Source organism: Pelophylax lessonae (assembly GCF_965119305.1).
Source record: "Pelophylax lessonae genome assembly, chromosome: 10".
NCBI lineage: Eukaryota > Metazoa > Chordata > Amphibia > Anura > Ranidae > Pelophylax > Pelophylax lessonae.
The window spans coordinates 7,912,797-7,926,382 of NC_138777.1; the positions used below are offsets into that span (position 1 = coordinate 7,912,797).

The window sequence follows — 13,586 nt, forward strand, 5'->3', positions numbered from 1 at the left end:
CATGCATGGCATGTGTGTTATTTTGCCCTGTTTCAGCGCGCTCAGCAGATTGGCACCGTTGTCGCACACCACTTTACCAACTGTCAAATTCTGCGGTGTCAGCCACTGATCGGCCTGTGAACGCAAAGCTGAAAGGAGTGCAGGACCAGTGTGGCTCTTGGCTTCCAGGCACAACAGACACAGCACAGCATGGCCCCAATACACTATATGTGTTGTGTCAGGGGCCCCTATACTCTATGTGTTGTGTCAGGGGCCCCTATACTCTATGTGTTGTGTCAGGGTCCCCTATACTCTATGTGTTGTGTCAGGGGCCCTATACTCTATGTGTTGTGTCAGGGGCCCCTTTACTCTCTGTGTTGTGTCAGGGGCCCCTATACTCTTTGTGTTGTTCCAGGGGCCCCTATATACTATGTGTTGTGTCAGGGGCCCCTATATTCTGTGTTGTGTCAGGGGCCCCTATACACTATGTGTTGTGTCAGGGGCCCCTATACTCTTTGTGTTGTTCCAGGGGCCCCTATATACTATGTGTTGTGTCAGGGGCCCCTATACACTATGTGTTGTGTCAGGGGCCCCTATACTCTATGTGTTGTTCCAGGGGCCCCTATACGCTATGTGTTGTGTCAGGGGCCCCTATACACTATGTGTTGTGTCAGGGGCCCCTATACTCTTTGTGTTGTTCCAGGGGCCCCTATATACTATGTGTTGTGTCAGGGGCCCCTATACTCTATGTGTTGTTCCAGGGGCCCCTATACGCTATGTGTTGTGTCAGGGGCCCCTATATACTATGTGTTGTGTCAGGGGCCCCTATATACTATTTGTTGTGTCAGGGGCCCCTATAAACTATGTGTTGTGTCAGGGGCCCCTATACTCTTTGTGTTGTTCCAGGGGCCCCTATATACTATGTGTTGTGTCAGGGGCCCCTATACTCTATGTGTTGTTCCAGGGGCCCCCTTTACGCTATTTGTTGTGTCAGGGGCCCCTATATACTATGTGTTGTGTCAGGGGCCCCTATACTCTATGTGTTGTGTCAGGGGCCCCTATACTCTATGAGTTTTTCCATGGGCCCCTATACTCTATGTGTTGTGTCAGGGGCCCCTATACTCTATGTGTTGTTCCATGGGCCCCTATACTCTATGTGTTGTGTCAGGGGCCCCTATACACTATGTGTTGTGTCAGGGTCCCCTATAAACTATGTGTTGTGTCAGGGGCCCCTATAAACTATGTGTTGTGTCAGGGGCCCCTATAAACTATGTGTTGTGTCAGGAGCCCCTATACACTATGTATTGTTCCAGGGGCCCCATGTGTTTGCCATAGGTAACAGCTTCTCACCAGTAATCAGTGATTATTGTAGAGAGCGCCTCCGGCCGCAGGGGTCGCTGTAAGGCATTACTAAGCCCAGAACACCGGTTTTTCCTTCGTTAGTACTTTATCATCATCTAGTAGCTCTGACATTGTCTCTTGTCATTCGCTGCAGTCTCTCTGCGGCGGCCATTTTCTTGTAGACCAATCACAACTTTCTCCAATGGCATCAGCTTCTTAAAAATGGCGCCCGTTCCGGAGACAGATCTTGGCAGCGGGTCGGACACCTAGGAAGTCTGTGTCTGGGTGTCATAGCAGGCGGCGGAGGTGACCCTCGGGTGTTCGGGGAAAGATGGGCGCTCATCTGGTGCGGAGATACTGGGGGGAGCCCGAGCCGGACCCCCTATCCATGCCGGCCAGTCCTGTGGGAGAACAATTCCAGGAGAGGGGTGTGTGATATGAATGGGGGAGGGACTACTACTCCCAGCATGTCCTGTCTGTCAGCCTCAGGGTGCACTATAGAGGGACTACCACTCCCATCATGTCCTGCCTAAGGTGTGAGGAGGGGGTCTGTCTTATATGGTACTGTGGAGGGGACTACTACTCCCAGCATGTCCTGTCTGGAGGGTGAGCTCAGTCTCATAGGACACTATAGAGGGACTATTACTCCCAGCATCCCCTGTGTGTCAGTCCCATAGGACACTATAGAGGGACTACTACTCCCAGCATCCCCTGTGTGTCAGTCCCATAGGACACTATAGAGGGACCACTACTCCCAGCATATCCTGGTTTGGGGGAGGGGGGGGGTCTGTCAGTCTCATTGTACAATATGGAGGAACTACTAGTCCCAGCATGTCCTTCCTGGGATGGGGGTGGTAGTTGCAGTCCCAGTATATACGATATAAAGGGAATACTACTCTCAGCATGTCATGTCTGGGATTTGGGGTTGCCAGTAGCATTGGACACTATAATGGTACTACTACTCCCAGCATGGTCTGCCTGAGATTAAAGGGGAGGGGGGGTTGTTAGTCCTACAGAGCATGCAAAGGATTACTACTCCCAGCATCACAACATGTCCTGTCTGAATGGGGGGCACTGTCAGTCTATATGGGCATTATAGATGGACTACTGCTCCCAGCATGTCATGCCTGATGTGTGGAGGAGGGGGGAAATGACCATCCTAGTGTGCACTATAGGGACTACTACCCTCAGCAAGTCCTGTATTGGGGAAGGGAATGGGATCTGTCAGCCTCATTGGGCACTATAGAAAGACTACTACTCCAAGCATGTCCAGTCCTGAGGTGTCAGTCCCTTAGGACATTATAGATGGACTACTGCTCCCAGCATGCCATGCTTGAGTTGTGGAGGAGGGGGGAAATGACCGTCCTAGTGTACACTATATGGACTACTACTCTCAGCATGTCCTATATTGGGGAAGAGAATGGGGTCTATCAGCCACTATAGAAAGACTACTACTCCAAGCATGTCCGTCCTGAGGTGTCAGTCCCTTAGGGCACGATAGATGGACTACTGCTCCCAGCATGGTATGTGTAGGGTAGGTGGGGGGTCTATTCCATTTCTATCCTGCATTATAAAATAAGTACTACTCCCAGCATGTCCTGTTCAGGGAAGAGGGGGGAGGGGGGGGGGTGGCTTGGCCTTTTTGTCCCATTGGGCACTATATACAGAGTATTACTCCCAGCATGTCCTTTTTGGTGGGGGGTGGAGTTATCAGTCCCATAGGAAACAATATAGGGAATACTACTCCCAGCATGTCACACCTAAGGTTTATGGGGGTGTAATTACACTTTCATTGGGCACTATAGAGGAAGTACTACTCCCAGCATGTTCTCTTTGAGGTGTGTTTGGGAGGGGGGGTTAGAGGTGATTGCAGCCCCAGGATGCACTATGGAGGGACTACTACTCCCGGGGGGAATTGATAGGTCAGTGTGATCCTCTAGTGGTAGCCCAACTCCAGACTGAATAGTTTTGTTTGATTCTGGATTGGGGGGGGGGGGGTGAAACCTTTGTTAGATTTTTGTGTCCCCATTGGGGGAAAATTTCTCTTCATTTCCTGTCCCAGAGACATAAAAAGTGAGAAGAGTTTCTTCCTAGACTGGTGTCCCCGCACTTCCTGTTCAGGTGACAACCTGGTTTCCTTGGGGGTGGGTGTTGGAGCCTTTGTTAGATTTTTTTTATTGCCCAGTGTGTCCCCATTGGGGGGAAAATTTCTCCTCATTTCCTGTCCCAGAGACATAACAAAAATTGAGAGGAATTCCTTCCTAGACTGGTGTCCCCGCACTTCCTGTTCAGGTGACAACATAGTTTCCTGGGGCAGAGTCTCCCTGGATGTAGAAGTTGATGCCCCCCCCTCGGTATCTTGGTACTCCCCCCCCCCCCCCCCTCCATAATGTAACATTGTCTCTTCTCTCTCTGGCAGTGATGTTGGCATCCCAGGAACAGATGAACTTGGCTCAGCTGCCGTTGCCTCAGCGGGACTACTGCGCCCATCATCTCATCAAATTCATGAAGTGTAAGAGGGACATGTGGCCCAATATCTTCGCCTGCAAGGACGAGCGCCACGAGTGGGAGTACTGCCAGCACCTGGAGTGAGTATCCCGCCATTGATAAAGGGGGACTCCAGGCGTTACCAACCCCCCTCCCCCCGCCATTTATAAAGGGGGACTCCAGGCGTTACCGCCCCCCCCCCCCCCCCCCCTCACCCTCATTCCCCTTCCTTCCCGGGGACTCTGTAACCACTTTCTGACCGGACCTTTTTCTGACATTTGTTGTTTACAAGTAAAAATCAATATTTCCCCAAATCATCCCGCAGGACGGTCACATGGGAGAGATAGGCTCCTCCTCCTGCAGAAAACACAAGCACAGATAGGTTTAACCACTTGCCGACCGCCCACTGAGCTGCTACTGCGGCAAAGTGGCTCTTGTAGACCTACGTCGCTGGACTCCTCCCCCTGTAGGCGCCGCCGGAGGGGCAGGGGAGGAGATGCGGTGATCACCGCCGCTCTTCCCCGATCGTCGGGGATTGAGTGTGGAGATCCGCCCACTTGTGTAAACAGAGCGGGCGGATCTCCTAAGTGGCAAACAGTGACAGATTGCAGTGTTCAGCATAGCTCAACCTGGGATCTGTCCCTGTGTCACTCAGTCACCTCCCCCCACACAGATCGGTAAGCATGAGGCTCACATTTAACCCCTTGATCACCAATAAAAGTTAACCCCTTCCCTGCCAGTGTAATTTTACAGTGACAGTGCATATTTATAGCACTGATTACTGCAGTAATGTCACTGGTACCCCCAAAAGTGTCAAAAATGTCAGTCAGGGGTCCGATCTGTCCGCCGCAATGTCACAGTCCCGCAAAAAAAAAAAAAAATTGCAGATCGCCGCCATTACTATTAAAAAAAAAAAAAAATGACCTAAATCTTTCCCCTAGTTTGTAGACGCGATAACTTTTGCGCAAATAAATCAAAATACGCTTATTGGGATTTTTTTTTTACCAAACATATGTAGCAGAAAACAAATTGGCCTAAAATGTTAAAGTTTGATTTATAATTTTTTTTTTTTTAGGGGAATGTTATATATCAGAATGTGAAAAATATATATATTTTTTTTTTTTTTTTTTGCAAAATTGTCGCTCTTTTTTCAAAAATTAAAAATTGCAGAGGTGATCAAATACCACCAAAAGAAATCTCTATTTATGGGGAAAAAAGGACATCAATTTAATTTGGGTACAGCGTCACATGACCGTGCAATTGTCAGTTAAAGTACAGTGCCGAATCGCAAAATAGGCCCTGGTCAGGAAGGGGGTGAAATCTTCCGGTCTTAAAGTGGTTAAAAATGCGCTCATTGAGAATTTTTTCGTCAGACATGTAGCTAAATACATTTTGGCCTAAATATATGACAAAAATGTAATATATTGGATATTTTTTAACTGTCAAAGTAGAAAATGTCAATTTTTTCGCAACATTTTTGCTCTTTTTTTATTATTAATATCGCAAAAAATGAAAAGCGCACAGGTGATCAAATACCACCAAAAGAAAGCTCTGTTTGTGGGAAAAAAAGGACATCAATTTTATTTGGGTACGGCGTTGCATGACCGCGCAATTGTCAGTTAAAGTCACGCAGTGCCAAGTTGCAAAAAGTGGCCTGGACGTTAAGCAGGAAAATCCTCCGGTGGTTAAAAAGGGCGCCCACCGGCTGCCACTCAGTTCTTATGTTTCCTGTCCTGCAAGCGTGAGCTCTGAAGACGACATTCATCCAGTTTTTTTTTTTTTTACCTTGTCCTAGGCAGGCGTGACAATTTTAACTCTGAGGACAGGGTTCTCCCTCGAAACGCGTAAGCCAGGTCATTGTGGACACCATCCAGCAGTATAGAAATGGTCTGGAGGTGATCTGTTCCCAATTCCTACATGCATGTATACATCTTATGTTTGTGAGTATAATGCATACTACCTATTTGGATTTTAACCACTTCAGCCCCGCCCACTGCGGCAGGCAGCCGCTCCTGGGCAAAGTGACGTTGCTCGCTCAGGAGACTCTAGGGGGCAAGCGTGCGGCACGCTCCTGCCCCCGCTCATTAGCAGGGGAGCCAGGGCATGTGACCTGCGGCTCCGATGGCCGCCGGCCAATCGCGATCTCCCACATCTGAGAGAGGACGGACGACTGGTGTAAACGCAGCCGTCTGTCATTCTCCCTGAAGTAAGCACAGAGGCTATGTGATCCTGATATGTAGGATCCTATGTCTCTGTGATTACTTCACAAACCACGCCCCCTGACAGTTAGAATCACACCCCTAGGGACACATTTAACCCCTTGATCAGCAGTACAGTTAACCTCTTCCCTGCCAGTGCATTATTACAGTAACAGTGCATACTTTTAGCACTGATTACTGCAGTAATGTCACTGGTACCCCCAAAAGTGTCAAAAATGTCAGTCAGGGGTCCAATCTGTCCGCCGCAATGTCGCAAAAATCGCAGAACGCCGCCATTACTAGTAATAAAAATGGCATCTTTCCCGTAGTTAGTAAACGCGATAACTTTTGTGCAAACCAATCAAAATACGCTTATTGCGATATTTTTGGTTAAAAGAAAAAAAAAAAAAATGTAGCAGAAAACAAATTGGCCTAAAATGTTAAAAAATTTTAGATTTTTACATTTTTTTTTATTTTTCAGAATTTCATATAAAAAAAATGTGAAAAATATTGTTATTTTTTCAAAATTGTCGCTCTTTTTTTTGTTTATAGCGCAAAACATAAAAATCGCAGAGGTGATCAAATACCACCAAAAGAAAGCTCTATTTTTGGGGAAAAAAAGGACATCAATTTAGTTTGGGTACAGCGTTGCACGACCGCGCAGCTGTCCATTAAATTCACGCAGTGCCAAATCGCAAAATAGGCCCTGGTCTTTGAGCAGCCAAATCCTCCGGGGCTTAAGTGGTTAAAAAACTGGCTCCTAACTTTTTTAATTGGCTCATAAATGCTGAGCAAATTTGGTATCTATTTACTTGGTGTAACATCATCTTTCACACTATACAAAAAAAAAATTCTGTTTTTTTGTTTTTTAATTCATTAGTTTTTTTTTTTTACCCAAAAAAAAAAAAAAAATTGCGTTTGAAAAATTGCTGTGCATATACCGTGCGACATCAAAAATTGCAACAACTGCCATTTTATTTCCTAGGGTCTCTGCTAAAAAAAAAAATAAATAAATAATAAAAAAAATTAATATCTCTATCTATCTATTTTTTTTTTTTTTTATTATTATTATTATTTAATTTGTTTTTTTTTTTTTTGCAGAGACCCTAGGGAATAAAATAGATAGATATATTTTATTCCCTAGGGTCTCTGCTAAATAATAAAAAAAAAATGAATATCTCTATCTATCTATCCTTTTTTTTTTTATTTATTTTTTGCAGAGACCCTAGGGAATAAAATAGATAGATTTTATTCCCTAGGGTCTCTGCTAAAAAAAAAAAAAAAATAAATAATAAAAAGAAATTAATATCTCTATCTATCTATTTTTTTATTATTTATTTATTTTTTGCAGAGACCCTAGGGAATAAAATAGATATAGATAGATAGATTTTATTCCCTAGGGTCTCTGCTAAAAAATAAATACGTGTGTGTGTGTGTGTGTGTGTGTGTGTGTGTGTGTGTGTGTGTGTGTGTATATATATATATATATATATGTATATATATAATATATATATATATATTGTTTGGGTGTTCTGAGTCTTTTTTTATGATTTTTACATGTAGGAGGGGGGGGGATGCCAGAATTGGCCCGGGTGGCAAGCGGTTACTTTCACTCTCCCCCCCCCCCCCCCCCCACACACACTTATTATTTACCCTTTGTTGTGTTTTTCTGCACACTGACCGTCTTTCTGTTTCCCCCTCCAGTTACGTCCAGCGAATGAAGCAGTACGAGCGAGAACGGCGCCTCCTAGTGAGGAAAGGGTACAAAGAGCAAATGGAAGCCTAGTGACGTCCGTCCTTTTCTCCTTTCTGAGTGGAGGAATAATTGATTTAAATTACTTTATAATAAAGATTTCTCTTATGGTGACGCTGATGTCTGTGTTTTGTGTCCTCGTCCTATAATATTCAAAACTTGAGAAAAAGACGGGCAGTCAAGCGTGGGGAAAATCATCGGCATGAATAAAACTTTATTGTCCCCGGACAAAGAACACAGCTCTGTGTGGGTGACAGTGGTCAGAGTGAGGAAGGTCTGGATGAATGGATCTTCTGTATTCTTTGTCCACCACTTGTGGGCAGGTGTGTTTTTGTTTTTTGTTTTTTTTTTTCTTCTTAAAGCGGAGTTCCGGCCTCAAAATCGATTTTGGGCCATCCGCTTGCTGAGGGCAACCTGAAAGAGAAATGGATACTGCCGATTTTTTTGGTCACTTACCTTATTATAGAAGAAAATATACTCCCCTTCCTTCCACTTCCTCCCTCTGCGGCCGCGGCCAGCGCCGTCTCTTCTGGTTTGCGATGTCTCCTGGGAGATGAATGTCATCGCTCCCAGGAGTCAATGCTCCTGCACCGGCCCCGCTCGTCACTTCGGTGCAGGCGCGTCATTCCTTGCTGAACAGTTTCTGGGCATGCCCAGAAGCTGTACGGAGATGCCACGCCTGCACCGGAAGTGACGAGCGGGGCCGGTGCAGTGCATTGTGGGACTCCGACGTCACGGAAGAGGACACGAAGAGGGACGCTGCGGCTTCAGCTGCCCACACCTGAGATGGCAGCGCTGGAGAAGAAATTTTCAAGGTAAGTATTTCTTCTTGCAGGTAAGTGCGACCCGGGACAGTTCAGAGGCTATCCATTGTGGAATGTATCAGCCCTGACTGTACCGGGGGTATTTTTAGCTCAAATTGACCCCCGAGGCCGGAACTCCGCTTTAACCCCTTAGTGCAGCCAGAGCCGTCACCCCGGTACCGTTGTTTAGCGCCGATGGTCAGCTTTCTTGTAATGGCAACCGATGCGGCTCAGGACATTCTCTCCCCCCCCCCCCCACCGGTACACCCAACCAACCAACCAACAACACGTTCACGGGCTGGTTGAAGACCCGAACAAAGTGCTTTGATCGGATCTCCGATGTAAAAAAAAAGAAAAACCGGAAGTGATGTCATGACATCATTTCCGGGTACTGGAGCCTTAAAGGCGCCAGGTTAATAAAAAAAAAAAAAAAAAAAGGCGGCATTCGAAACAGCCACACACAAGAGAAAGGTGCAGCTGTCCAGAACTCAACATTAACCCAAATGTTCTTAGAATGTGGAACAATGATAAAGGATAAAAGCATTGCACTGAAGATAAATTAATCAGATGAATGTATTAGTGATCGACCAATATCAGTTTTTCGTTACCAATACTGATATTTTGGCCGTTGCATATCGGTATCGGACGATATTTTCCTATTTTAAAACTTTTTTTTTTTTTTTTTATATCACTTGACAGGTTCTCTTATGGAGGGATCTGGGGGTCTAACTTACTGTACTTACTTTAGTGAGATACTATGTGTGTGTGTGTGTATATATATATATATTAGCGATCGACCAATATCGTTTTTTTTAGTGCCAATACTGATATTTTGGTCATCGGATATCGGTATCGGCCGATATTTTCGAACATCTAAAAATGTTTATTTTTTTTTATTTGTCACAGGTACTGTTGTGGAGGGATCTGGAGGTCTAAAAGACCCCAAACCCCTCCTCTGCACTTAACCACTTAAGCCCCGGAGGATTTTCCTGCTCAAAGACCAGGGCCTATTTTGCAATTCGGCACTGCGTTTTTTTAACGAACAATTGCGCGGGCGTGCGCCGCTGTACCCAAATAAAATTGACGTCCCTTTTCCCCACAAACAGAGCTTTCTTTTGGTGGTATTTGATCATCTGTGCGATTTTTTTATTTTTTGCGCTATAAACAAAGAGCGACAATTTTGAAAAAATAATATTTTTCACTTTTTTTATATGAAATTCCCCCCCAAAAAAATATGTAAAAATCTAAATTTTTTAACATTTTAGGCCAATTTGTTTTTTGCTACATATTTTTGGTAAAAAAAATAGCAATATGCGTATTTTGATTGCTTTGCGTAAAAGTTATTGCGTTTACTAAGGGAAAGATTTGTGTCATTTTTTATTGTTTTTTAACTAGTAATGGCGGCGATCTGCGATTTTTGTGGGACTGCGACATTGCGGCGAACAGATCGGACCCCTGAGTGACATTGACACTTTTGGGGGTACCAGTGACATTACTACAGTAATCAGTGCTATACATATGCACTGTTACTGTACTAATGACACTGGCAGAGAAGGGGTTAATTTTATTAGAGATCAAAGGGTTAAGTGTGTCCCTAGGGGCGTGATTCTAACTGTAAAGGGCGTGGCTATTTTATGTAACCACAGAGACGTACGATCCTACATAGCAGGATTGTATGATCTCTGCAGTTACATCAGGGAGAATGACAGGCGGCTTTGTTTACATCAGCCGCCTGCTTTTCTCCCTCTCCAGCGGGAGATCGCGAGTGACCGGCGGACATCGGAGCCGCCGGTCACTCGCGCGGGTATGCCCGTGAACGAGCGGGGGCGGGAGCGCGCCTCCGGCGGCACGCGCTCGCCCCCTACAGGCTCCTGGGCGAGCGATGTAGGACTGCCGCCGTAAATGTACTTGCCGCAGTCGGCAAGCGGTTAAAAGCATTCAAAACACCAACTTTGGCTGTTTTGAATGCTGTCATTTTCTGGCGCCGAGTACCCGGATGTCATGACGTCACTTCATTGCTTATATCTTTCATTTTGTACATATGTGAGTGGCATATTTAATAACATTTGAAAATGGAATTATGCTGTGTGACATCATTTTGCCCTCAAATGAGCAATCTTTGGAATATCGGCCAGTAACGGGGCCGATACAGATATATTGGCAAAAGTCAATATCGGCCCTCGATATATCGGCCGATCCCTAGAATGTATTACTTTAAGGATTCAAGAGTCCGATAGATAATGTCCATGTACATATCTAATAAGATAATAAGACCCCCTTAAATTTTTCACTCTTTGTTATATTGCAGCCATTTGCTAAAATCATTTAAGTTCATTCTTCTTCCTCATGAATGTACACATAGCACCCCATACTGACAGAAAAACACAGAATTGTTGACATTGTTGCAGATTTATTAAAAAAGAAAAACTGAAATATCACATGGTCCTAAGTATTCAGACCCTTTGCTCAGTATTTAGTAGAAGCCCCCTTTTGATCTAATACAGCCAGGAGTCTTTTTGGGAAAGATGCAACAAGTCTTTCACACCTGGATTTGGGGATCCTCTGCCATTCCTCCTTGCAAGATCCTCTCCAGTTCTGTCAGGTTGGATGGTAAACATTGGTGGACAGCCATTTTTAGGTCTCTCCAGAGATGCTCAATTGGGTTTAAGTCAGGGCTCTGGCTGGGCCATTCAAGAACAGTCACGGAGTTTTTGTGAAGCCACTCCTTCGTTATTTTAGCTGTGTGCTTAGGGTCATTGTCTTGTTGGAAGGTAAACCTTCGGCCCAGTCTGAGGTCCAGAGCACTCTGGAGAAGGTTTTTGTCCAGGATATCCCTGTACTTGGCCGCATTCATCTTTCCCTTGATTGCAACCAGTCGTCCTGTCCCTGCAGCTGAAAAACACCTCCACAGCATGATGCTGCCACCACCATGCTTCACTGTTGGGACTGTATTGGACAGGTGATGAGCAGTGCCTGGTTTTCTCCACACATACCGCTTAGAATTAAGGCCAAAAAGTTCTATTTTGGTCTCATCAGACCAGAGAATCTTATTTCTCACCATCTTGGAGTCCTTCAGGTGTTTTTTAGCAAACTCCATGCGGGCTTTCATGTGTCTTACACTGAGGAGAGGCTTCCGTCGGGCCACTCTGCCATAAAGCCCCGACTGGTGGAGGGCTGCAGTGATGGTTGACTTTCTACAACTTTCTCCCATTTCCTGACTGGAGCTCAGCCACAGTGATCTTTGGGTTCTTCTTTACCTCTCTCACCAAGGCTCTTCTCCCCTGATAGCTCAGTTTGGCCGGATGGCCAGCTCTAGGAAGGGTTCTGGTCATCCCAAACGTCTTCCATTTGAGGATTATGGAGGCCACTGTGCTCTTAGGAACCTTAAGTGCAGCAGAAATCTTTTTGTAACCTTGGCCAGATCTGTGCCTTGCCACAATTCTGTCTCTGAGCTCTTCAGGCAGTTCCTTTGACCTCATGATTCTCATTTGCTCTGACATGCATTGTGATCTGGAAGGTCTTATATAGACAGGTGTGTGGCTTTCCTAATCAAGTCCAATCAGTATAATCAAACACAGCTGGACTCAAATGAAGGTGTAGAACCATCTCAAGGATGATCAGAAGAAATGGAAAGCACCTGAGTTAAATATATGAGTGTCACAGCAAAGGGTCTGAATACTTAGGACCATGTGATATTTCAGTTTTTCTTTTTTAATAAATCTGCAACAATGTCAACAATTCTGTGATTTTCTGTCAGTATGGGGTGCTATGTGTACATTCATGAGGAAGAAGAATGAACTTAAATGATTTTAGCAAATGGCTGCAATATAACAAAGAGTGAAAAATTTAAGGGGGTCTGAATACTTTCCGTACCCACTGTATAAATACAGGAGTCCAATGAATAAAAGTCCAAGCATATAACTAAGGGCAGCCATCCATAGGGACCAGGAGTAAAGTCCCAAATACACTGTGAAAAACTTAAAGGAACAGGAGACGCCTCTAAGTGTAATAAGCAGGATGATTTATTTGGACAATGTATAAAAAAAAAAGCTCACAAACAATGATGAGTTGAATGCCCGTGGATCAATGTCCTGGGGTGAGTCATCTGTGATTCTCCTTGGTGGACTTAGGTGCTGTCAACGGGGTCTAATGGGAGAGAGCCGGCTTGATATGGGGTAGATCCATGACCCCACTATACACTGGCGTGCACGTTAGCTGAAAACGAGGCTTGAAGCGCTGAAGATGTCGACGCATTTCCGAGCTTGCTGGCTGTGATGTTAAAATGCAGCCACACTCCTTCTTCATTGGCAAAAGACGTGTGTGCCGATACATGACTTGTACTGGCTATTTATGCAACCACAGGGGGTGGAGCAATCGAATAAATGTGACTAGATTATACAAACCATGAAAAAAATTTGCAAATAAATACTAAAAGTTGGTAATAAGGGCAACCTACAATCGTCAGATAAAAGAAGGCATGGTGGCCCAAAAAGGATCAATATTCGTATACTTGTGCATTATTGTTCTTAAAGACCTATACAAGAGCCTCTGTGTCCAAAAATTACAAAATATTTGATCATATATAAAAGAATTGTAAGAAAATATGTCATAAAAAATACATAAATCATTAAAAGAAAATGAATGAATTGGAGAGAATAATTAAAAAATATATATATTTTTGGAAAAAAATAATGAATGAAAAATAATGATAAATAATGTGGTGATCTGGGGGCTAAATAACTGTTGTAACGGATCTACCGGCACCCCGACCGGGCACCTCCGTTGACGGATGCTCCTAGTGCTTCCCGAGGGCTCCAAGCACTCCACCAGACACGGTAACGACTTCAGACCCCACGAACCGCCGCAGTTTGGTTGGGGTCTCCCCGTCTCCTACCCACCCTGGACCTACGACAAGGCTCCAGGTTCCCGTGGGTGAACCTCTCTTTCCCCAGAGAGTGCAGCAGGCAGAGGAACAAGCTCTTACAAGAGCTTAGTGATTATTCAAGGGAGTATGGAGGACATAGC

General features: G+C 45.0%; 1 protein-coding gene across 1 annotated transcript; it reads left to right on the plus strand.

Moving 5' to 3' along the window:
* Positions 1–1,572: 1,572 nt before the first annotated feature.
* NDUFB7 (NADH:ubiquinone oxidoreductase subunit B7) lies at positions 1,573–7,872 on the plus strand. Its single transcript, XM_082270650.1, has 3 exons — positions 1,573–1,748; positions 3,740–3,908; positions 7,710–7,872. Exons 1-3 carry the CDS (start codon positions 1,652–1,654, stop codon positions 7,789–7,791), a joined length of 348 nt encoding a protein of 115 aa, XP_082126776.1. The 5' UTR covers positions 1,573–1,651; the 3' UTR covers positions 7,792–7,872.
* The last annotated feature ends 5,714 nt before the right edge of the window (positions 7,873–13,586 follow it).